Source organism: Doryrhamphus excisus, chromosome 4 (genome assembly GCF_030265055.1).
Source record: "Doryrhamphus excisus isolate RoL2022-K1 chromosome 4, RoL_Dexc_1.0, whole genome shotgun sequence".
Classification (NCBI taxonomy): Eukaryota; Metazoa; Chordata; class Actinopteri; order Syngnathiformes; family Syngnathidae; genus Doryrhamphus; species Doryrhamphus excisus.
This window is the reverse complement of record NC_080469.1, coordinates 2,631,217-2,657,357: the sequence shown is the minus strand read 5'-3', so window position 1 is coordinate 2,657,357 and position 26,141 is coordinate 2,631,217. Positions and strand designations below refer to the sequence as shown.

Here is a 26,141-nt window from a genome sequence, read left to right as displayed (position 1 = left end):
CCTCAGATAAAAGTCCGGTCATGACCCAGTCTTTGCCCTCCCCACCCGTGAGCCCCGCTGAGGGTCACGCCAGTCCGCTGGTGGAGCCGATAAGCCTCTCCCTGGAAAGCAGTAAGGAGAACCAGCAGCCCGAGAGCCTGGTTCTGGGGCTGCCTTCCCAAACGGAAGGAGGCAAGTCCACCCCCAGTCTTATGGGCCAGCATCACCCCAGTCACCCACTTGGCATCCAGGAACTGGTGGCCATGTCTTCTGAGTTGGACACCTATGCAATCACAAAGAAAGTCAAAGAGGTCTTAACAGACAACAATCTAGGTACGCTACAATATTATATTTCCATAGGAAGCTCTTCTTCTTCTTCCATCACATTATTATTATTATTATTATATTTATTTATTACTGATTGATTGATTTTCTTTATTCTTGATTTGTTTATTTATTTTTCATTTTATTTTGTGCAGAAAAATAAAAATTAAGATATTTGAGAACAGGGCGGCACGGTCGAGTGGTTAGCGCGCAGACCTCACAGCTAGGAGACAAGGGTTCAATTCTACCCTCGGCCATCTCTGTGTGGTTAGGGGTTAGGGTTAGGATTAGGGTTAGGATTAGGATTAGGGGTGGGGTTGGGGTAGGGTTGGGGTAGGGGTAGGGGTAGGGTTAGGGGTAGGGTTAGGGGTAGGGTTAGGATTAGGGGTTCGGGGGTTAGGGTTGGGGTAGGGTTAGGGTTAGGGGTTAGGATTAGGGTTGGGGTAGGGTTAGGGTTAGGATTAGGGTTGGGGTAGGGTTAGGGGATAGGATTAGGGTTGGGGTAGGGTTAGGGGTTAGGATTAGGGTTGGGGTAGGGTTAGGATTAGGGTTAGGATTAGGGTTGGGGTAGGGTTAGGGGTTCGGGGTTAGGATTAGGTTTGGGTAGGGTTAGGGTTGGGGTAAGGTTAGGGCTAGGGGTTAGGGGTTCGGGGTTAGGAATAGGATTAGGGTTGGTGTAGGGGTTAGGGGTAGGGTTGGGGTAGGGTTAGGATTAGAGGTTCGGGGGCTAGGGTTGGGGTAGGGTTAGGGGTTAGGATTAGGGTTGGGGTAGGGTTAGGATTAGGGTTGGGGTAGGGTTAGGGGTTAGGATTAGGGTTGGGGTAGGGTTAGGGTTAGGATTAGGGTTGGGGTAGGGTTCGGGGTTAGGATTAGGGTTGGGGTAGGGTTCGGGGTTAGGATTAGTTTTGGGTTAGGGTAGGGTTAGGATTAGGGTTGGGGTAGGGTTAGGGTTAGGGTTAGGGGTTCAGGGTTCAGGATTAGGGTTAGGGTTGGGGTAGGGTTGGGGTAGGGTTAGGGGTTAGGGGTTAGGGATTAGGGTGGAGTTTGCATGTTCTCCCCGTGCATGTGTGGGTTTTCTCCGGGTACCCCGGTTTCCTCCCACATTCCAAAAACATGCTAGGTTAATTGGCCACTCCAAATTGTCCATAGGTATGAATGTGAGTGTGAATGGTTGTTTGTCTATATGTGCCCTGTGATTGGCTGGCGACCAGTCCAGGGTGTACCCCGCCTCTCGCCCGAAGACAGCTGGGATAGGCTCCAGCACCCCCGCAACCCTCGTAAGGAAAAGGGGTAGAAAATGAATGAATGAATATTTGAGAACAGTGGAATGTTTTATCAGAGCTTTTATTGTAGAAAATCAGAACCAAAGCACTGAAAAAGTTTATATATTTTTCCGTTTTTAATAAATGCAGGGTTTTTTTTTGATAACCTGATGTGGCCCAGTCTCACCCAGACCTTAGCTCCAGTGGCCCCCAAGTAAATTGAGTTTGAGACCCCTGTTCTAGAGTGCTGTTGTGTTCTACATGTTCTACATGTGTGCATGTTCCCCAACAGGTCAGCGTCTTTTTGGGGAGACCATTCTGGGTCTGACTCAAGGATCTGTCTCTGACCTGCTGTCCCGGCCCAAACCTTGGCACAAACTCAGCCTAAAAGGCAGGGAGCCATTTGTCCGCATGCAGTTGTGGCTCAACGATCCTCACAATGTCGACAAACTGAGAGCGATGAAGAAGATGGAGAAGAAAGGTGGACATGTTACTATGTATTGCAATGCATTCTGGTACGAGTGGTATGGATTTTAACTGACCTTCTTCTCTGCAGCGTACCTGAAAAGGCGTTACGGGCTATTGAGCACGGGTTCAGACAGCGACTCGCCCAGTACTCGCTCCGAATGCGTCAGCCCAGCCTTGTCCTCGCTAGACCTGTGCTCTTACGGCCAGGTGAAGAAGCCGCGGGTGGTGCTGGGAGCGGTGGAGAAAGAAACCCTTCGGAAGGCTTACCTCCTGGAACCGTACCCCTCGCAGAACACCATCGAGATGTTGGCGTCCCAGCTCCATCTCAAAACCAACACTGTTATCAACTGGTTCCACAACTACAGGCCAGTCCACACATTTCTGGGGATCACAATAGATGAAAATATGAGCTGGAAACCTCATATTACAAATATACAACATAAGGTGGACAGAAATATTTTAATATTGAACAAAGCAAAATTTGTTCTCAATCAGAAATCACTCCACACTCTTTATTGCTCTCTGGTTCTACCATATCTTACTTATTGTGTGGAAATATAAGCTAATAACTATAAAAGCAATCTTCACTCGCTAAAATGTACTGCAAAAAAGGCCAGTAAAGATCATTCATAATGCCGCCTACAGAGAACATACTAACTCCTTATTTCTAAAATCACAAATACTTCAACTTTTTTTTTCAACATGTAATGCATTTTTTTAAATTAAATAAAAAAAATGTAATTTTTTTTAATTAATTTTTTGTAAATTTAATTTTAAAAATTTAATTGTTAAATGATTATTGATTAATTGATTATTAATTATAAAAAATTAAATGCATGTAATGCATTTTTAATTACATTTTTAAAACAAATTTAAATTTAAATTTTTTTAATTATTTTTAAAAATTAAATTAAAAAAAATAAATAACAAAAAACTTAAATTATATTAGAAAGGCAGGAAGTGAACAAATGTAACAGTTACTGATTGTAAAAGTGCCAGATGGAGGGGTAGGATTTAATAAGCTTTGCTTCTTCCTACTCCTTTTGGACATGTGGAACTGGGAACTGATTATGTAATGCATGGAATGCATTTTTTTTAATTAAATGAGAATCTTTTTCATTACATTTTTGTAAATTAAATGAAAAAAATAAATTATTAAATGATTATTGATTAATTGATTATTAATTATAAAAATGTAATGCATGTAATGCATTTTTTAATTACATTTTTTAAACAAATTTAAATTTAATTTTTTTTAAATTATTTTTTAAAATTAAATTAAAAAATTAAATAACAAAAAACTTAAATTATATTAGAAAAGCGGGAAGTGAACAAATGTAACAGTTACTGATTGTAAAAGTACCAGATGGAGGGGTAGGATTTAATAAGCTTTGCTTCTTCCTACTCCTTTTGGACATGTGGAACTGGGAACTGATTATGTAATGCATGTAATGCATTTTTTTAATTAAATAAAAAATAATAAAAAAAATTTAATATTTTTTTGTAAATTAAATAAAAAAAATAAATTATTAAATTATTATTGATTAATTGATTATTAATTATAAAAAATTAAATGCATGTATTGTATTTTTAATTACATTTTCTAAACAAATTTTAAAAATTTTAAATTAGTTTTTTTTAAATAAATTTAAAAAATTAAATAACAAAAAACTTAAATTATATTGGAAAAGCAGGAAGTGAACAAATGTAACAGTTACTGATTGTAAAAGTGCCAGATGGAGGGGTAGGATTTAATAAGCTTTGCTTCTTCCTACTCCTTTTGGACATGTGGAACTGGGAACTGATTATGTGATACATTCAATTGTAATCTGATGCATGTTCAAATTAAATAAAAGCATTATCATTATTAAATTAAAGCAACACTAACTTCCTAAAATACGTACTGTACGTATAAACGATAAAGGCCACATCAAACTTTAATGGTCGCCTTGGTTACATGAGAAACAGCCCAAAGTATAAATATATTACAGTATAGTCAAATCAGTGCCTCTTTTTTTATAAATTGAATATTTAATATTATTGGCCTAATTGTGTTTATTTGCGTGTGCAGGTCCAGGATGAGGCGTGAGGTGCTCATGGAGGGCCTGCCAGATGACACGGATGCCGAGCACCACAGCTACTCTCCTCCAGCGACACAGAGTCCTCACTCGGACGGGGAGGACAGGAGGCCGCCGCAGCCGCCCTCAGGACACAACCGTTCCAGCCTTCCTCCAAGCGCCAACGCTGCTCCACATCCTTTCGTGAAACAGGAGGCGGTACTAGACGGGGAGAACGAGGGAACGGTGGGGGCAGGGTGCTCGGTGAGACCTTCGAGAGCTCAGTGTGAGTTCCCGCAGTTGAAAAGCGAGCATGAGGAACCTGCCATCAGCTGCTGTGAGACCATCTTAGCTGGCCAGAGCATGAAGAAGGAGGAGGAAATGATCAGTCAGCCCGCGCTTTATGCTTCCATAGACGCCCCCCAGAGAGCATCCCAGTCCAGGCACGACGGAGAAGACTCCGGAAAGTCTCCCATCGACCCGGTGAGCTTCAAGGCCTCGTCAGAAGCCTGCCGCAGCAGCTTAGAGGTCTCTCTAAACTCCCCGTCTGCCGCGTCCTCACCCGGTCTTATGATGTCGGTTTCTCCCGTGCCGTCCTCTTCTGCGCCGATATCTCCCTCGCTCCCGACGCCGCCCTCCACGAGCACCAATCACAGCCTGGACCCCAACCCGCCGCCTCCTTTCCAGAGCCCCAAGCTTAACAGAAGCAGTCAGAGACGCAATGAGAAAATGGCTAACCTCAATAACATCATCCATAGGTTAGAGAGAGCAGCCAATCGAGAAGAAACACTGGAATGGGAGTTTTAAAGTAGCAAATAAAAACTCGGAATGGAGCCTGGCTCCGGAAGGACCGGAAATGGGAACACATAGCAAACACGATGCTGGATTCCCTTCAAGATCTTCAAGTTGGAGATAGAAAATTTCTAAGTGGTGTTTGTTTTTTGGGTTTTTTTTTGTAACTGTACGACAGCACTAGCTGTATTTTTGTCTTTTTTTTTTTGGACTGGACATGGAGACTTCTAGCCTCGAGACTCGAGACTTGAGACTTGCAGCTACGGTGTCATAAAGATGCGCACCGAAAATCCTGTAGATTGCCACTTGGTGAGATTAAAAAAAAAAAAAAAAAAAAAAAAAAAAAAACAAGACTCCTGTCTTAAAGCCATGAAAAGCACTATTTGAAAAAAAAAGACATTGACCAAATTTGCTACTTTTTGCATAGCAATTTTTCAGATTTTCTTCATCTTTAAAGATGCGACTGAACATGAAATCATTTTACCGATCGAGGGATAGTCCTTTAAGACTCTAAATATTCCACATTCTCGTATGTAATTAGTTCCTTGGTGATATGTTTGAAGATATTTGTAACTCACACGTATAAAAAAAAAATGTGTTTGTACATGTTGTAGAATTGTCTGCAATAGCCTTTCTCTGAAAAACCCATGTAGCATGGTACTCACCTGACCCTCTTATTCTCCGTAGTTAGTCACCTGTGCTTATTACTTGAGTGAAAACAAGAGGAAGAAAAAAAAAAAAAGAAAAATAACAAGGGGGGGTACTTTTAAATGATGTTGTTTGCTCTGATTCTACAAACGGTTGATGAGAGTTACACTTGAGGACCCACATGCGTAGCGTAGCCGGTATCGCGTACAGCACACACAAGCACAGTTTACATGAGTTATTAGTTATTAGATTAATTTTACTATAATTCTCATGTCCCTTTAAGGCAGTGTTTCCCAACCTTTATGCAGCCATCGTACTGATTTGATAATACCCCAAACAAAAGATACTACAGTTGACTGACTCGAGTCATTCACTGAAGTGAATCGGGTATTTGATTCGTTCGAGGTAAAGGTCACATGTGCAAATTCTTACTCGTGTTTCGTTCCCCATGTGTCCGATTTGTACCGGATTTAATGACAAGTAAGCTGACAAGATGAGTACCTGTGAGTCCCTCTTGCAGCTCATGCATTTCTATGGAGAAATACTCAAGTCACAGGGCATGCCCAGAAACTCAAATTCCACCTCATACACACAACTTTTGCACCCAACATTTGATTCGTTCATTCATTTTATACCGCTTATCCTCACAAGGGTCGTGGGGGTTGCTGGAGCCTATCCCAGCTGTCTTCGAACGAGAGGCGGGGTATCACCAGCCAATCACAGGGCACATATAGACAAACAACCATTCACACTCACATTCATACCTATGGACAATTTGGAGTCGCTAATTAACCTAGCATGTTTTTGGAATGTGGGAGGAAACCGGAGTACCCGGAGAAAACCCACGCATGCATGGGGAGAACATGCAAACTCCACAGAGAGATAGTCGAGGGTGGAATTGAACTCGGGTCTCCTAGCTGTGAGGTCTGTGCGCTAAACACTCGATCACCATGCAGCCCATTAGCATTTTTCAATTTACCAAACATTAATAGGGTGGCGCTAAGAGACCCAAGTTCAATTCCACCCTCAGCCATCGGTTTTCGCTGGGTATTCCGGTTCCCCCCACATTCCAAAAACATGCTAGGTTAATTAGCGACTCCAAATTGTCATATAAACATTCGCAAACAATTTAGTCAAACAACCATTCACACTCACATTCATACCTATGGACAATTTGGAGTCGCTAATTAACCTAGCATGTTTTTGGAATGTGGGAGGAAACCGGAGTACCCGGAGAAAACCCACGCATGCACGGGGGAGAACATGCAAACTCCACACAGAGATGACCGAGGTTGGAATTGAACCCCGGTCTCCTAGCTGTGCCGCCTGTTGCGGACCATTCATTCATTCATTCATTCATTGTCTACTGTTTTTTCCTCACGAGGGTCGCGGGGGTGCTGGAGCCTATGCCAGCTGTCTTCAGGCGAGAGGCGGAGTACACCCTGGACTGGTCGCCAGCCAATCACAGGGCACATTTCGTCAAACAACCATTCACACTCACATTCATACCTATGGACAATTTGGAGTGGCTAATTAACCTAGCATGCTTTTGGAATGTGGAGAAAACCCACGCATGCACGGGGGAGAACATGCAAACTCCACACAGAGATAGCCGAGTGTGGAATTGAACCCCGGTTTCCTAGCTGTGCCGCCTGTTGCGGACCATTCATTCATTCATTCATTCATTTTCTACCGCTTTTTTCTCACGAGGGTCGCGGGGGGTGCTGGAGCCTATCCCAGCTGTCTTCAGGCGAGAGGCGGAGTACACCCTGAACTGGTCGCCAGCCAATCACAGGGCACATATAGTCAAACAACCATTCACACTCACATTCATACCTATGGACAATTTGGAGTCACTAATTAACCTAGCATGTTTTTGGAATTTGTGAGGAAACCGGAGTACCCGGAGAAAACCCACGCATGCACGGGAAGAACATGCAAACTCCACACAGAGATGACCGAGGGTGGAATTGAACCCTGGTCTCCTAGCTGTGCCGCCTGTTGCGGACCATTCATTCATTCATTCATTCATTCATTCATTCATTTCCTACCGCTTTTTCCTCACGAGGGTCGGGGGTGCTGGAGCCTATCCCAGCTGTCTTCGGGCGAGAGGCGGGGTACACCCTGGATTGGTGGCCAGCCAATCACAGGGCACATTTCGTCAAACAACCATTCACACTCACATTCATACCTATGGACAATTTGGAGTCGTTAATTAACCTAGCATGTTTTTGGAATGTGGGAGGAAAACCGGAATACCCGGAGAAAACCCACGCATGCACGGGGAGAACATGCAAACTCCACACAGAGATGGCCGAGTTTGCATGTGCCGCCTGTTGCGGACCAATGAAGTGAAATTGGATTATTCCCATGCTGTACACCCAATGATCTAACATGGCGGTTGGGAATCACTGCTCTATGGTTGACCTGAGAATATCTTAATGCCCATCATGCATTTGACCATACGCTTTCTTCTATTTCATGAACACAACTCGTGCTTCTTTGAACGAATAACGTTGGAACCACGCCATGTGCATTTGACAAACAAACATCAACTTTTATTATTTTCAAAAGAAGGGAGCCACAGGAACTCCCTTCTAGGTGATCTTCCTCCAAGCTTACACCTGACTGAGTGCACTTTCTCCAAAACGGATCATGTACTGTAGCTAGAATAATAATAATAATAATAATAATGTATACTTGATAAAATAAAAAAAAAAACACCTCAACCTCGAACGCATCATGCATGTTTTTACGTACGACCCGACACTGCAGAGAGCATGATCATTATGACAGTATGACCTCATCCACGTGGAAACATTCAGTTTGGAAGTTAATTATCCTCGCTTATTATCGTTGTGTTTTTGTGTTGGTATACCAGTTATTTGTCATGCTTGCAAAAATGTTCTTTTTTTTTAATGTATTTTTGCTTCTATTTTATATTCGGAAACCACAATTTAGATTACTTACAGCACTTAGATAACGATGAGGACTCGATGTCAGATATCAGCATTATTAGTATCCAAGTCCTTTCATTGACTGTATTGTGGAAGTTGGTAGTAAACACTTGGATTGTATTACGTAGATATATATATATATATACATATATATATGACACCATTACATAAAATAATATCTTCAATTCTTGACTAGAATGAAACGCTTATAATGGATGGTCCGGTCTAGCTTGCCCACATTTAAGATGTTCTCTCAGGGTAGCCTTGCTTTCTCTAAAGCTTTACTCAAAACCGCCGTCCTCGTCTTTGGTGGAAAAACAAGAGAGTGACGCAATCGCAGACGGACCACTTGAAGTACTGCAACTCTCAGGGGGAGTCGTTGCAAGTTAAAATGAAGCTCCGTCAATGTGTCATAAATTGAACCTGCAAAGGGTGGTGTGGGGTTGGGGGGGGGGGCAATGGGTGCCATTTTATGTTGAAGCCGCATACAGTAAACCTCGGATATATCGGATTCAATTGTTCCCACTGGTTTTGTCCGATATAAGCGAAATCCGTTATATGCGTATACCGGAAAATGTCCGTTTTACGCATATATCGGATTTATATCCGGTATATGCGTATTTTATCGGATTTTATCCGTTATAAAAAGGCACTTCCTTGACTATGTTTCCAATGTACCTGGACGCGCAGGCAACGCTGCAAACGTTGCAAATGACGTCGTATAGCGGCCTGTCACGATTCGGCGAATCGGAGCGCCACGATGCGGCCATCCGATATATGCGAGGGAAATTTCATGGAAATGCATTGGAACGGGACTGGAGATTTTGTCCGAAATAGGCGAAATCCGTTATAAAAAATCCGATATATGCAATGAATTTTTATTGGAAATGCATTACAGAAAAATCGGTTCTTTTTTATCTGTCCGTTGTGAGCGAATTTCCGATATATCCGAGTTCGATATATCCGAGGTTTACTGTATATGTTTCTCGCTGGAGTTCATGCCACCATGTTTGTATGTAATATACTGTTTGATTTGAGGTTTATTTGGGAGCAGGGGTGCCCAAACGAGGTCCATATAGTACATAAGAATTGAAGGATGCGGGTGGGGGGTTAAGATCACTCACAAATAGGAATATTCAACTCAGGATCCAAATCCTGTTGGGAAGCCTCAGTGGAATTTCTGTTGTTTTCTGATCATACACATATTGAACTATGAAAAATGACCAATTTTTATTGGGGCATGTTCTGTCATGTTTGCAACTTTAAATCTGTGTATATGTGCATCAATTACGTTGGTTCAAATCCTTTAAGGCAGGGGTCTCAAACTCAATTTACCTTGGGGGGCCACCGGAGTTCTGGGTGAAGCCGGGCCGCATCAGGTTTTAAAAAAAAACAAAAAAACAAAACGGATTTATTAAAAACTGAAAAAAAAATCAATAAAAAAATGCTTCTGCTATACCCTACATTTTTTCAGTACTTTGGTTCCGGTTTTCCACACCAAAATATCTGATAAAACATTCCACTGTTCTCAAATATCTTCATTTTTATTTTTCTATACACAAAATAAGATAAAAATAAATAAATAAACAAATTAAGAATAAATACAATAAATCAATTAATCAGTAATAAATAAGTAAAATAATAATAAAACAGCAAATAAGAAAAACGTAAGAAACCACATACAGTTGGTAGAGAAATTATTTTTTTTCAGATTCAAATGTACAGTATTAACAGTTATTTAACCTTTAACATGAACATTAATGAAACTTAATAATTTGACCCAATTAGCAAGTTAGCATCGTACTCAGTTCCATCTGGGAGCAGCGTCGTAACTTTAACAACATGTTTTTATGAGATGCTTTATCTTGACCGTTTTATTCCAAATCATTTCCTGCATTTATTTTTGTACCCATAAGCGTCATAAGCCTTTAGCTTCATTGCTAATCCAAAGCAAAACAGGGTAGGGTAACAGTATAGGCGGGGGGCAAAATCATGTTAATTGTGTCCGGTGTACGCACACAGCTTTAAGCTGTCATTTCATCATTAAAATTTGGTATCAAGGTGAGGGGCCTCAAAGTAGCGTCTCGCGGGCTGCATTTGGCCCGCGGGCCGCAAGTTTGAGACCCCTGCTTTAAGGTTTTTAAATGCGAGGCTTAAACTATGCTTTCACTTATGGCCACCCAGGGGAGTTTGAGACCCCCGCTTTAAGGTTTTTAAATGTGAGGCTTAAACTATGCTTTGACTTACGGCCACCCAGTTTGACACCCCTGGCGTACCCCCTTGTTAGGGTAACAAGAGTGAGTGAAAATCCAGGGACACGACTAAAGTGTCTAATTGCTATTTTCCGACTGGTCGAGGTACTTTACTTAATAAGAACTAAACCTCTGCCGAACGATTCACACCAAAATAATATCCTACTTTTTTTTTTTTTGGATCAGTCTGATATGTTGCTACATTTGCTATTGATGAAGGTAGAAATGTATTTGTCACTTCATATTTTGTGCATTTACACCGATTCAGTGCAATTGGCGAAACACTGTTGGTCAAATATGTGTGATCTTAGCCACATGATGTCAAAAAGTGAACAGCATAACCATAACTAATTCAACCAGGACATTTAGTGATTCGTTCATGTATTGCACACCTACTATGTGAGAACAGCAAAAAAATACAGAAACATACAAATATCTGTACTTTTTTGTGAGTCGTGTATGCTCAGATAACTGAACAACACTGCTATACATGTAATACATCCCATAATAATGAATTAATTTTTGGACACCCCTGCTTTTGAGTGAAATGCCTTTTTTTTCTGACATGAAACGTGCAGCCTGGAAAGAACTGTATTTATGAAAAGCGTTATCCTTATGAAAATGTCTTTGTTTTGCATGCAGCTAATCTTTTTAGACATGAGAAGGCATAGACTGTGTTTTTTTTTGTGTTGTTCTTACACAGGGACATTTCAACAGCACTTAAGTCTTTTTTATTATAGTGAAGTCTATGCATGTTGCAGCCGATAGATTTCATTCTGAAAGCCACTACCCGAGTAACATTGCCGTCATACAAAGTACTGAAATCATGTTTTGGTGCCATATCATAGTAACGCCTCGTGCATTTTGCCTACTCATAAGGCATGACTGACTGAAGAGGGTTTGGGCTTTTTTTTTTATAACCGTGTTATTACAAAAGCAAAGCTTTCTGTAAAACTGAAGCTACTCATTATATGGTATAATAGAGTGACTAAACATTTACATTATTGGTCAGCTTACATGAAATGATTTCGCTCCGTTGTGAACAAATGACAGTGAGGTTTTCTTGCAAAGTTTCCTGAAAGGCAAAATAAAGATAATGCCTCTCACATCATGGCTCAAACATGTTAAAAGATGGATCTTCTTGGAAAAGTTGCATATGTAAGCCATCGTTCAATACATAATTATTTAAAACATGGCTGTGTTGGTGTTTTTATTTCTTATATTATTTCAAATCAGCACACATTTGAAATTAAATGAAATTTAATATTATTTTAATATTATTTCCCCCATTTTAGTAATAATTTTAACTGTTTAGTATATTTTATTTTATTCTAATTTTTTTTTACAGTTATTGCTAATTCACTTTCTGCATGTATTTAAAATATACCACTTTGCCATTTTTTTGAGTCAAAGAAAGGTAAATATATTATTATATTATTAAAAAGAGGTACAAGTCGACAGAAATATTGAGTACAATAGAATACAGTTAAATTATTCAAATAACAGACAATAAATGGGACATACAGGTGACACATTTTTATTTTTCTACACAAAATAAGATGAAAAATAAATAAACAAATCAAGAATAAAGAAAATCAATCAATCAGTAATAAATAAATATAATAATAATAATAAAACGGCAAATAATAAAAACTTAAGAAACCACATATAGTTGGTGGGTAGACAAATTATTTTTTTCAGATTAAAATGAACAAAGCATTATTAGAGCCCTGTAGACATGACAAAACACACATAGTCACATTTATACTTTTTTTATTTACAACATATTGCACAACTGCAGGGTCTTGAGACACATGCTAACTCGCAAACTAGAGAGCTAGCGACCTAAACAGTAGCCTTCAAGTTATTTCCTTTCAACTTAAATAGCCAAAAAACTTACCACTTCCACACGGATAGGGAGGATAACTATTAACAGTTATTTAACCTTTAACATGAACATTAATTAAACGTAATAATTTTTTCTGGGTACATGATACCATACAGCATCCATATCAAACTTGCTAACATTAAACTTTCATATCAAGGCGGGGGCCTCAAACTAGTGTCCTGCGGGACACATTTTTGCGTGTTTGAGACCCCTGTTATAGATAAAACTGGCATAAATATTGTAAAAGAAATTAATTAATAAATACAAGAAACCAGCATATTTGTTTTGATGCTACGCTTACAATCTGGTACTTCCAGTACTTTTGGTATTGTTTTTAATATTAATTAGTTGAATAATGTACTATATTACGGTGATTGCGGTCGCCAATGTTTACATGATTGTACCACATGCTGCGCGAGCGCCAACCCCCCCGCGGCCCCGCCCCGCCCCATCGCACGGCTTCGGCGTGATGACGTCATAAACACGTAAACTCGGGCTCCGACAATTTTGCGATAATGGCGACGACAGCTCAGTGGTGGAAAGGGACACAGTGAAAGCTCAGCGTCGGCTCGGCTATGTCTGTTTATCTTCTCCGGGTTCATTTGCTGCCGACCGACTGTACGGGATTCGGGTGATTCTGCGGCCTTTGAACGTCTCTCGTCACTCGCGCGGCTGGTGAGTAATGCCGGCTTGTGGTCGTTCGTTGGCGGTGTGTTTTGACAGAGGCCTCCGCTTTGGGGTCCGCCCTCCATCTTCACAACAACAAAAACAGTTGCGAGCTGCGTTAGCTGGAGTAGCTAATGGTTGCTAACAAGCCTTGCAATCTACAGAAAAGGGACCGCCGGCGAACAACACTGCTCTACAGTGTCGTATTGCTCAGAAGTCGTCTTTAATGTTGTTTAATTACGGTCCCCGTAATCGAGCTTGGTATTATTAGCAGTAGCTTGTTAGCATGAGCAACATTTACGGTGGTTGCATTCTTCTGTCACTTCCCTCAATAAAATGTAACGTCAGCAAACAAGAGGGAGAAAAAAAAAGAGTAATCTTACGTAATTAGTTGTGTTAGCTGTTTGCACAACTTGTGCACACAACCCACTATCCCTGTGCATAGTTTTCATGCCATCGTAATATTACGTTATAGTACATTTCCTTTTTGTTTTGTTTTTTTTAATACTTTGTTTATAACATGGCCCTTCTGCGATTCCTAATGATTTAATCCCATTGCTGGACTCGCTGTCAACACTGTTAGCTGTGCAAGTAGTGCTTCCCCTTTATTGCAATGAATCAACTCTTCTCCTACGGAATAACGAGACAAACACACGTTAGTACAGATTTATGGTGTTCGGCGGATAATATAAACACCCTGTGATACATTGTGGCATGTCACGGGGCAACAATACCGTTAAAGCTCTAAAGGGGCTTAGCTGGGTGACTCTCAACTCCGGGTCAGACTCTAGTGATGTAGAAAAAAGAGCCGGTTCTTATGGCTCGGCTCATTCAGAAGAGCCGATTTCCCAAGTGGCTCTTTTGTTGATTTTTGTTGTTCATTTAGATACATTTATTGTAGGAATTGCTGATTTTGGCTAAGTTTGACTGTTAAGGTTAGGTTATATATTCAGTGATAGCTATCGTAACTACAACATGACTGTAAATTGTTGGTTGTGTGTATGTGGACGCGCTACTTACGGGCCGTGTGGGACCAGTTAATGACAATTTAATCAGTTTTTGCTGTTTAACTTGTGAAAATATGACATTTTGTGAAGTCTTTTTTTAAAGTACTGTTAGTAACATATGCTAGCCGGTGATGCTGCTCTTGTGTTTTTTAGTTGAAAAATATTTAACCTTGAGCTAGTGACTTTAATAATAATAATAATAATAATACATTTTATTTAAAAGCGCCTTTCAGGACACCCAAGGTCGCTGTACAGGAGATAAACTAGACTTTGTAGATGGCTTGTTCAGTAAAATACATGATGATAGAGTAATATAAATCGGTGATAAGTAAAGTAAATAATACTCAATAAATTCAATAAAGAACATACATATGTAAATGCCCGATAAGCTCGGCAACTAAGCTGAAGATGCTCGACTCTTCTCACGAGTCTTCATCAAGTGCCTGTGAGTCAGTGAAACTGGAGTTCGTCAAAGCAAAGTATCCGTGAGTCATTAAAACACGATGCTTTGTCAAAGTATCCGTACAAATGTGGTTCGAATAATGAGTTGGTGAACAAATTAACTGAGCTGAGTACCAGGAAAAAAAAAATAAAAATTGAGAACGAGTTGTTCATGACTGGCACAAATCTTTATACTTGGTCACTATCAAGCCAGTCCTTGTCTCTGCTGCTGATGGGGGTGCAGGTTTTGTTCTGCTCCCTTCCCCTTATGCTTTGGTTTGTGTAGGATCTGCTCCCACTGACCTCATATTTTAGCTGACTTAGGTTGTTTTGGTAGGACATTTTGATTGATTAGGTGGTTTAAGAACGTATTCCATAAACAATTTTTATGTCGGTCATACGAGTCTTGCAAGTGCACAGTTAGTTTTTCCAATTAGTTTTTTGACTACTAACTACTACTAACTATGAGCACCGGTACAGCTATTTTGCCAGTGGTAAGAATGTTCTCATGCAAAAATGATGTTTGCCTTCATTTCCACAGATTTCCATGTCTGTCTTGTGAACACCTTAAACCAGATCATCTGGACTACACAGTGTCCATTGCTGATCATCCGTGGTAAGACCAAGTAATGTTGCATCATTGTATTTTTGTATACATTGCAGCCTTGTATAGTTTCTGTAGTCGCTGCTTTAAAATTAATTTTTCAAGGTAAATTACTTGGTATTAGACTTGGCAAAATATGACTATTTTGTACAAATATTGCAACTCTCCCTTTGTTGCATCATACATGCAAGACAATCATTTTTTTGTGTTTGCTTCGTGTTTCTTAAATGTGTCTTTTTGCTTTTTTTGCACAGGGCGGGGCAGGCCTGGCTTCCTAGTTGGGTGACCCACACTCCTTCACAGGGGCCATGGTACAGTACTTTCTTTTCAATATGGACTTGACTGCTCTGCGGTAACTCCTGTAATGCAGTCTGCATGGAAAACCTCTCGATTGATGTTAAATATTTATTGGCTGTTTAACAGGTAACAATTATGTCAACGACTGCTGTGTCAAAGGTAGCGGGACGACGTTTTCTTTTAGAACTGCAGTTATTCCTTATCCTATTGCGTACGCCATGAACACAATAATAGATGCGTGTGGTAGACTGTGTTTGGGTGGCTTCTCAGGCTCTTTATCTCAGCATGCTTGATCATCCAGCTGCACGGACCGTCCGTCCACGGCAGCAGCAGCTTATGCTGAGCAAGCAGCAGGATGCAGCAACACTGTCCATTATCTGTCTGCCTTTTATTTTTATTTTTTTTTACTTCTTTCATCTTTTTACTCCATTCACAATAAACAAAGCACACAGGGATTGGAATGCTGTTGTGTCATTTGGCAACATAATTCCCTCTCGCTTCCAGTGCTGCACATGAAATGTGAAGGAATGCTTGGTAGCGGTTGGAGAAATACAAATTGCCAGAGCAGATATGGCTATGTAGATTACCACTCCTACCAGTGTGTGTAACTGTGCAGTGAATGAATAATGAATGGGGTGAATACAGACTTGGAATGAATTATGTTTCAGTGCCAAGGTCATGTTTTGAAAAAAAAGGTGGAATAAAGCTCGTTTTTCCCACTCCAAATTACAACAGTGGCCAAAGTGGTCTTCATCTAGCCTTTTAACCATTGACAGTTTATGCAAACCAGTTGCATATTTGCCAGTGTGAGTGGCAAATGTTCTGTGGAGAAGCCATATTAATACCTAAGGAAAATACAGTATGGGAAATAAGTTTTTGGCTGTAACTGGTCTTTTTTTGTGTGCAGGAGGAAGAGGGGCAGAAGAGCTTGGAGTGTATCCAGGCCAATCAGATTTTCCCCAAGAAATCCCCCGTCCTGGAGGAGGAGAACATGCAGGTGAGGAACCATCGTCCTTCATTGCTTTTTCTCATGCTGTGACAACCACTTCATCTAATTATATCGATAACGTATAAATATTTGAAGATATAACCTTATTCTAAACCTATAGCTGAGTTTGGGAAAAAAGGGAATTTTGAATTGAATTTGAAACCCGGTTTCATTTTAGTCACTTTTGCTTATTGAGTTGACATCCAAAGAAGCTTTATCTTCATTTTGGTATGAACTATTTAAAATTAAATTAAAATTTTGATTTGTATGGTATCAGTTTTTCCCACAGGATCACATCTATTTGTGGTGGGTTGGAGTGGGAGGTTGATGGAATGACCTAAATTTGCATAATTGACAATAGTGACTTTGCAAAAATTGAGTAAACAAACAAGATGAGGGAGGGCCTCACAGTAGCACTTGTTGCTGGTTGAGAAAAACAATATATACTCTATATTATTTTAAAAAATTGAGTTGGCAATACGGATTGATCCCTTTTGTCCTGTCTTCTCTGGCAGAACAGGTGCTTTATAGAGGTAGTCCCAAATCTTGTTTGTTGCGAGCCACCACCATTAAATAAATAAATGAATGTGTGGGAAATGCTGATTCTCTTCCACTTTACATGTCAGAAAATTCCATGAAAATAAAAGGCTATTCAGGGCTCTACATTAAAAACAAAAATGACTTGCCCATAAGGTGAGAACTACTTGCCCGAACTTGCTCCATGTAAAATGAAAAGACCGCCATAATGATATCATATATCAATATATGCTGATAATTCATCAGATTATTTGGAGGAATGTCTGAAAAATTGTATGTTAACATGGCATGCCATACTACCTTACACATCATAGTCGTAGTAAGTATTTATAAGTTGTGCACCACAATGAAACATTACTGAATAGACACATTTGTGTACTAGTAAAGTGTTTTTAATCCAGAAAAAAAAAAGCTCAATGGTCAAACAATAATTTGTGAAGCAAAGGTGAGGAAAAATACACAGATAAATGTAAGCGCTAGATTTTGTAGCTTGTGCAAAAAAATCAGCACTTGGTATTGGATCTAATCGGTGGTATTTCATTGTAACTACTTCAAATTATCACAGCAATGTGATTCACTCACCTGTGCCATTATTTGATTTGCTGCCACTAATAAAATACTTGTTTAGGAGGCACTGGTTCATCACTTTTTACTGTTTTTCTTCACAAGTTGTTGAAGAATTAGACCATGTTGGCAGGGACGCCATGATAGATGTTTTCGTCGTGTGTTTTACCCACGGTTTTGGGTAAAATGCGGACTGTGGACTACGGACCGCGGTCTAAATAAACTTTTCTGATTGGTCCATTTCAAGATTTGCAAGGATTGGTTTGCAAATTACCACCGGAATTACGCAGTCCGTGTTTTTTAACAACACCCAAAAAGAACCGCTTAAAAAAAAAAAACTCTTTGCAGTATGGCATGCTAAAGTGAACTTACCCGACGGGAATATCACCGATTGGATTTACTTGTTTTAACTTGCCCCGGGTCATCGGTACATCGTTATTGTCGAGCCCTGCTATTGTGTTCCTTTTTTCCAAGTACTGATTTGGTAAAATGAACAGATTCAGCACCAGTATCAGATTATATGTAAACAATACGTGTGCTGATCCACGTGTCGTACATGATGAACACAGGTGATCAAACTGTTATTGTGATCTTTCCTGCTGTTGCTAGGTGCCCTTTCCTGAGCTGCACGGGGAGTTTACAGAGTATGTCGGCAGGGCAGAGGATGCCATCATTGCAATGTCCAACTACCGCCTGCACATCAAGTTCAAGGAGTCGGTTGTCAATGTAAGTACCGTTGGCAAAAGTTATGGAGTTGATAAAAGATACAAGAGCACATGTCATGTACTAAAAAAAAAACAAAAAACGTTGAAGCACTCATGAGTGTCAAAATACGGCAGAATGTTGTGAATGGACAGATTCATTGTGCAGCCATTGTGCCAGCGCTATTGTGACCAAGTCGTTCAGAGATGATTTGCTCTGGCAGCGACGCCACGTGACTCTTCACCACCTCGAATTGTACACTCACTTCTCTGCACTAGCTGTTGCCATGGCGGCGGTCCTTCCAGAGTAGATGTGCAACAGTCACGCTCTTTCTCTCTTTGTTGTCATTTCAGCAGGTTAAAAGGGAAGCTAACCGTGTTACCAAATAATTTTTTACGATACATCCTCTTTCCACACTGCAAATTTCAATGTCCCCATTTGAAGCCAAAAACCTTTTTCACGCTTCCGCAACGCAATTTTTTTTGTCGGACACCACTTCTAACACACACTTTGTAAATGTCGGAAACGCTTACTCGTGTCGTGTGAAGCAAGTGAGCACACAAGATAAGAGAACGTGTTGCATTCAGATAAGCCTGCTGCTCCCTTACCGACTTGGCACGGCCAGAAATTTGGGTAATGACAAGTCATATAGTCTTGAACACTTTTATTAGTTTCGCTTCTTTCTCAATATCATGAAACAAAAAGAGAAATTGTACTAGACCAGGGGTGGGCAAACTTTTTGACTCGCGGGCCGCATTAATTTAACAAAATTGACGGGGGGGGATTATGTAGTATTTTACACATAACAGTCCATTTTTACACCTATATTTTTACACATATTTTACATGTAAAAGTGTCATGCAATCTGCTATATGTGCACTTTGAAATCATTTATTTGATGTAAAGTGTGTTATAAATGTATTATTATTATTATTATTGTTATTTTTATTAGAATTATTATTATTATTAGTTATGGTAATGTTATTATATTATTATTATTATTATTATTATTATTTTGTTAATAATAATAATATTACTACCATTATATTATATTATTAACAACAATATTAATATAATAGTAGTATTATCATTATTGACAACAACATTATTATTATTTGTATTACTATTATTGTGCTTGTGCTCCTTTTTCCAGGAGTATTTTGTAATATTACTACCATTATTATATTAATATTATTAACAACAATATTAATATAATAGTAGTATTATTATCATTATTGACAACATTATTATTATTATTATTATTACTATTATTGTGCTTGTGCTCCTTTTTCCAGGAGCATTTTGTAAACAACAGACCACATCAAATAACGAAATTGATAAAGCAGCTACCTCAACCATCAAAAAGTTGGCTCAAGCCATGATGCCAGGTTGTATGTTGAGTTTAAATGAAATACTTTGGAAAAAAACAGGCGGGCCATATTGAAACACTTGGCGGGCCGGATGTGGCCCCCGGGCCGTAGTTTGCGCACCCCTGTACTAGACCATCAAAATTCAGGACAAAGTGGTTCACATATATTTGAATTTATACCAAAATTTCAGGTGTTTTTTCAGGTATTTTCTGCCTGGAAATAAAATGCATCAGTCTAATTTGAATTGATAATGTGTGCCATAATCTAGAGTGGTGGTTCTACACAAATTAAAAAATTTACACAAATACGGGGACAAGTCAAAAAAGCCTACATAGTTTAGTGTTTAAATTATTTTAAAGTAAGCCTACACAAGTCTGCATTAGTTGAATTCTGTTGTTGTATCAGGTCACATTTTCAAAAGATTAAAATTAAAATTTAAGCTGTATGATAGTTGGCGACCTCTGACAAGTTCTCCTCTTAAGTGTGGAAGTGGTACATTTTTGGCTACTTTGTCCATCTTCTCCACTCCATTTTAAACACAGTCTATTGAGATAGACCGATACCAATCAAATTTTTCCATTTATTTATGAGTAGTATTGGTCATTGGTTGCATGTTTTGGAGTAATACGAATACTTGGGAAATAAGACATGTAGTTTAGTGTTTTAAATGATTTCAAAGTAAGCCTACACAAGTCTGCATTTCTGTTGTTGTATCAGGTCACATTTTCAAAAGATTAAAATTAAAATTTAAGCTGTATGATAGTTGGCGACCTCTGACAAGTTCTCCTCTTAAGTGTGGAAGTGGTACATTTTTGGCTACTTTGTCCATCTTCTCCACTCCATTTTAAACACAGTCTATTGAGATAGACCGATACCGATCACATGGCTAAACCATACATTTTTCAATTTATTTATAAGTAGTATTGGTCATTGGTTGCATGTTTTGGAGTAATATGAATACTCGGGAAATAAGACATGACACAACAGACAATTTGCGTCACACGCCGATTGGTTTTTGTGTTTGGCCTTGATACATGTTTTTTAACAGAACTCGGCCGATATTGATCGGTTGCCGATCAATCAGCGCTTCTGTAACACATACAGTATTCAGATACATACACGCAGTCGTCCCTTTTAATTAATAAATGGTTTTTGTAAATATGATTTTTGACCATTATCAAAGCCCCTTAGACATGATATAAAAACCTCCTTAGTCACCCTTACACTCTTATTATTCTTTGTTTACAACACATTGCAAGGTTTTCAAATGGATCGGCGAAGAAGCACGGTAAGAAGCCAGAAACTTGGCACTTTGACACCAAAGTATTTATATTCAACTATTACATACGCCTAGTGACCAAAATACTACATATAACTTCATTCATTCATTCATTCATTGTCGCGGGGGGTGCTGGAGCCTATCCCAGCTGTCTTCGGGCGTAAGGCGGGGTACACCCTACACTGGTCGCCAGCCAATCACAGGGCACATATAGACAAACAACCATTCACACTCACATTCATACCTATGGACAATTTGGAGTGGCCAATTAACCTAGCATGTTTTTGGAATGTGGGAGGAAACCGGAGTACCCGGAGAAAACCCACGCATGCACGGGGAGAACATGCAAACTCCACACAGAGATGGCCGAGGGTGGGATTGAACCCTGTTCTCCTAGCTGTGAGGTCTGTGCGCTAACCCCTAGACCACCGTGCCGCCTACATATAACTTGTTTTTCAATATTTTTGGATTACTAACATGCCATAGTCAACCATGAAACGGCAATCATTTATGATTTATTTTTTATTTTTCAAAACCTCGATGGAATGAGAGAGCGATGTTTGAACCGCGATGTCGCTTTAGGTTCCAGGCTTACACTGCCTCTCTGTGCTCACATCAAAGGGACCAAATGTTTGCACTCTCATTATTTGGACGAGTTGATAGAGCATGAGCATCACATGGCGGGGGTCTCGCAAATCGCCGGCAGGGAAGTGCTGGAAGTGCGCTAGCAGCCCAGGAATTTTGATGACGTCCAGATTATCTTAGCAGGAATTACTGCGTCTGCATGATGCGGGACATCTAGAATGTGCCATGGTCGCAGCTCTGTGTGGATGGAGAATAGTTCCAACTCATCAAGAACCGCTTACATTATCCTTTCTGTTTTGTTTCTGATCAGAGTTGTTGTTGTGAGGTGTCAGTAAGTACCAATCAGACATGCACGGCTTGGAGTGGTTCTGTAGCATTTTGTATGCCTTTTTATGAAATTTGGTTGCTACGTAGAAGACCTGCTTGTAGACCATGTTAAGCTTCAAGCATTAAAAGTCATTACGCATTAAATCTACACATCAACCAAGGCCATCTGACAGACAGCCTGTCATCATTCTTTAGTAGCAGAACCTTGGCCTGCTGATGACTGCCTGTCAATCATGCATGCATCCAGACTGCGCGTGAACCCCGGCCTCAGGCTCTAGATTACTGTTAGGTGGCGAGTTCAAAAACTGTACTGTTTGTAATATAGTGGAACCTGTTTTTTGTCAACTAACCCCTTCAAGTCTCAGTCCACCATATATATATATTTTCACATGGTCCAACATAACATTTGAGATTCAAAAGGCTCATATTTCTATGACAAATTGGCCAATCCTCCATTCCATGTCAACACGTGGTGTAGTATTATTAACTTAATCCTTATTGATAAGCAGCGTGAAACCACAAGTTTAGTTACACGGCATTTAAAACGCGCACACACTCTTCAGTGCAAAGTAACCTTCACATTAAAAGCATGGCAGTATTAACCTTGATTCCACAGTAACTAGTATTGTTAGCCACTGTAAGGAAGATTTGTGTATGAACACAACAAAATTACAAAGTGTACAAAAATAACTTGCCCATGGGGAATCCTTAAGGTGAGAGAACTACTTGCCCGAACTTGCCCCATGTAAAATGAAAAGACCGCCATAATGATATCATATATCAATATATGCTGATAATTCATCAGATAACAGTACTGACGCATTGTATTTAGAGGAATGTCTGAAAAATTGTATGTTAACATGGCATGCCATACTACCTTACACATCGTAGTCGTAGTAAGCAGTGATATTTATAAGTTGTGCACCACAATGAAACATTATTGAATAGACACATTTGTGTACTAGTAAAGTGTTTTTAATCCAGAAAAAAAAATGCTCAATGGTCAAACAATAATTTGTGAAGCAAAGGTGAGAAAAATACAGCTAGATTTTGTAGCTTGTGCAAAATCAGCACTTTGTATTGGATCTAATCGGTGGTGTTTCATTGTGACCGCTTCAAATTTGGTGTTTTCCTTCTGAAGTTGTTGGAGAATTAGACGATATTGGCAGGGACGCCATGATAGATGTTTTCCTAGTCAAACGATCGCTGATTGGTTGATCGTGAACAAGAACAGGTGTGGGTAAAAACGCTGACTGTGGACCGCGGTCCGCGGTCTAAATAAACTTTTCTGATTGGTCCATTTCAAGATTTGCAAGGATTGGTTTGCGAATTACGCAGTCCGTGTTTTACCAACACCCAACAAGAACCGCTTTTGAAAAAAAAAAACTCTTTGCAGTACGGGAATATCACTGATTGGATTTACTTGCCCCAATTTTGTTTTAACTCGCCCCGGGCCATCGGTACATCGTTATTGTCGAGCCCTGCATCATCTGAAAACACAACAATACAAATAAAAATATGCACAAAATGGAGGAACAGGATGTCAACAAACTGCCATTGGTTCAAAAATCCTTTATCACCACTAATTTTGAATTGTTTTTTTATGCTGTTTGTTTAAATAAAATTTCAAATGAGTTTTGAGTCATTTTGTCTGCAAAAAAGGAGTTGAGGCAAAACACAAGTCAAGATACAAGTCGGTCTATCATTTAATTGCCTTATGCATATTAACAGAGTTTTGGGGAGTGTTAAAGCATTAATAAATTTCCAGTGCGACTAATCTAGCAACCAACAACTAATGTGTTTTTTCTGGCAAAACAGTATTTTCTAGCTTATTGCTTGCATGAAGTTATCATTTTGTCCTGACTTTGACTAATTTTTAAGTTGGGTCTCCGATGTTATCGATACTGACTGCATGTGTCGGGTTAATAAATGCTTCAAATGAACATTCCCGTACAGTCGATCTGTTACTTTGCAGGTGCCTCTGCAGCTCATCGAGAATGTGGAGTGTCGTGATATGTTTCAGCTACATGTCACCTGTAAGGACTGCAAAGTTGTCCGGTAAGACCAAAGACGTGTGTGTGTGTGTGTGTGTGTGTGTGATTATTCTTTATACAGTAAACCTCGGATATATCGGACTCGGATATATCGGAAATTCGCTCACAACGGACAGATAAAAAACAACCGATTTTTCTGTAATGCATTTCCAATAAAAATTCATTGCATATATCGGATTTTTTATAACGGATTTCGCCTATTTCGGACAAAATCTCCAGTCTCCAGTTCCAATGCATTTCCATTAAATTTCCCTGGCATATATCGGATGGCCGCATCGTTATGCTAATCTTGTTGATGTCACTGGCTATTGTCTTTCTCCTGGCTCCAGATTTAGGACAAATATAAAAGTGAGTGACGTCAATAATACTAGCACAGCAGTGAATGAGATCTTAACCTCACTATTGGAAATAACGTAGGCCTGACGGGCGTAACAGGGCCTAGCTTAATTAACAATTTGTTATGCTCAGAGTCCAATAAAGTTAAATTCTCATTACCTTACGTCTCTTTTCATTGCCCAGTCCAGGTACATTGGAAACATAGTCAAGGAAGTGCCTTTTTATAACGGATAAAATCCGATTTACGCATATACCGGATATAAATCCGATATATGCGTAAAACGGACATTTTCCGGTATACGCATATAACGGATTTCGCTTATATCGGACAAAAACCAGTGGGAACAATTGAATCCGATATATCCGAGGTTTACTGTACTTCTCTTTGTATCATCTGCATCTATGTTGAAGAACATCTTTTAAAAGTGTCACCTTTTCTGTGAAGGTGTCAGTTCTCCACCTTTGAGCAATGCCAGGAGTGGTTGAAGCGTCTCAATGCAGTCGTGCGACCCCCGTCTCGCTTGGAGGATCTCTTCTCCTTTGCCTTCCATGCCTGGTGCATGGATGTGTATGCCGGCGAGAAGGAGCAGCACGGCGAGCTTTGCAGACCAGGTAGCCCACCATCTTAGATACACACTCACAAATGACAGCATCAATGCAGGCACTCCAGTCATATCCGATTTCTCTGTTCTTAAGGTGAACATGTCATCTCCTGGTTCAAAAACGAGGTGGAAAGGATGGGATTTGACACTCAAAATGCCTGGAGGATATCTGACATCAACTGCAAGTTTAGGTGAAGACCGTATTCTTTCTGAATACCCGGTTGCTGTGTTGATATCCGTGACTTTGATCTCCCCATTTGCTTTCATTGGCGTATAATACAGCTCAGTATGTGTGAGACTTTTGTGAGGTTGTTTTTTTTGTACTCCACTGGCGCTGGTGCCTGGGGCACAAAAAAAAGGCCCAGCCCAGGATTAAATGTCTGTCGACTTTTGTTGAGCCTTCACAAATGCAGTCAGGTCTAATGTCTTCTCTCATGCCTCTTTTTCAACCACCAGGCTTTGCCCCAGTTATCCCCAGCAGCTTCTGGTACCAGCCTGGATCACTGACAAGGAGCTGGAAAATGTGGCGGCCTTCCGCTCCTGGAAGAGGTTTCCTGCTGTGGTTTATAGGTTGGTTGTTTCTCATCAAACTAGATAGTTGAGACGGTATCTTGCCTATTACGTGCTGTTTGACCTATTTGTACGCAATATGCGATAAGCGATCTCTAAGGCCAGTGTGAGTATTAATGTCGACTATATGTAATTCATCTAGTAGTGAAAGCTCACAAAAAGTAGTACACCCCCTCCATTTTATTATATCTTGTCAAAGGACAACATTATAGAAATGAAACTTAGAAGTAACTTAAGTGTACACCTTGGAAAACGGTATAGATTGACTGTCCAAAATAACTCAACGCACATTATTGTCTAAATAACATGCCCAACGTGTCACTATTTTGTGTGAGCACTTCCTTAATCCTCTTTGGCATTACATTGACTATACCTATTAACTATAACTATTAATGATCTAGATCAGGGGTCTCAAACTCAATTTACCTGGGGGCCACTGGGGCTAGGGTCTGGGCAAGGCTGGGCCGCATCAGGTTTTCCCAAAAAAAAAACAATTTAACGCATTAAATTAAAAACAGAAAAATATACAAACTTTTTCAGTGCTTTGGTTCCGATTTTCTACAATAAAAGCTCTGATAAAACATT

The 26,141-nt window shown here is 39.8% G+C and overlaps 2 protein-coding genes across 8 annotated transcripts in view; both read left to right on the top strand.

The window, feature by feature from the left end:
- The window catches only part of cux2b (cut-like homeobox 2b), a 184,147-nt gene extending 175,235 nt beyond the window's left edge, over positions 1-8,912 (top strand). For all 6 annotated transcript variants that reach the window (XM_058071245.1, XM_058071246.1, XM_058071244.1 and 3 more), the window contains 4 exons: positions 7-312; positions 1,858-2,046; positions 2,122-2,398; positions 4,105-8,912. In XM_058071245.1, the coding sequence (XP_057927228.1) occupies positions 7-312; positions 1,858-2,046; positions 2,122-2,398; positions 4,105-4,897 (1,565 nt within the window). In that variant the 3' untranslated portion in view covers positions 4,898-8,912. The remainder of the gene's footprint in view (positions 1-6; positions 313-1,857; positions 2,047-2,121; positions 2,399-4,104) is intronic.
- Positions 8,913-13,118: 4,206 nt separating this feature from the next.
- Positions 13,119-26,141, top strand: part of mtmr3 (myotubularin related protein 3) — a 36,641-nt gene continuing 23,618 nt past the window's right edge. For both annotated transcript variants that reach the window (XM_058069874.1, XM_058069873.1), the window contains exons 1-9: positions 13,119-13,302; positions 15,283-15,357; positions 15,600-15,656; positions 16,550-16,639; positions 18,341-18,457; positions 23,970-24,052; positions 24,830-24,996; positions 25,081-25,177; positions 25,443-25,556. In XM_058069874.1, coding sequence (XP_057925857.1) covers positions 15,654-15,656; positions 16,550-16,639; positions 18,341-18,457; positions 23,970-24,052; positions 24,830-24,996; positions 25,081-25,177; positions 25,443-25,556 — 671 coding nt within the window. In that variant the 5' untranslated portion in view covers positions 13,119-13,302; positions 15,283-15,357; positions 15,600-15,653. The remainder of the gene's footprint in view (positions 13,303-15,282; positions 15,358-15,599; positions 15,657-16,549; positions 16,640-18,340; positions 18,458-23,969; positions 24,053-24,829; positions 24,997-25,080; positions 25,178-25,442; positions 25,557-26,141) is intronic.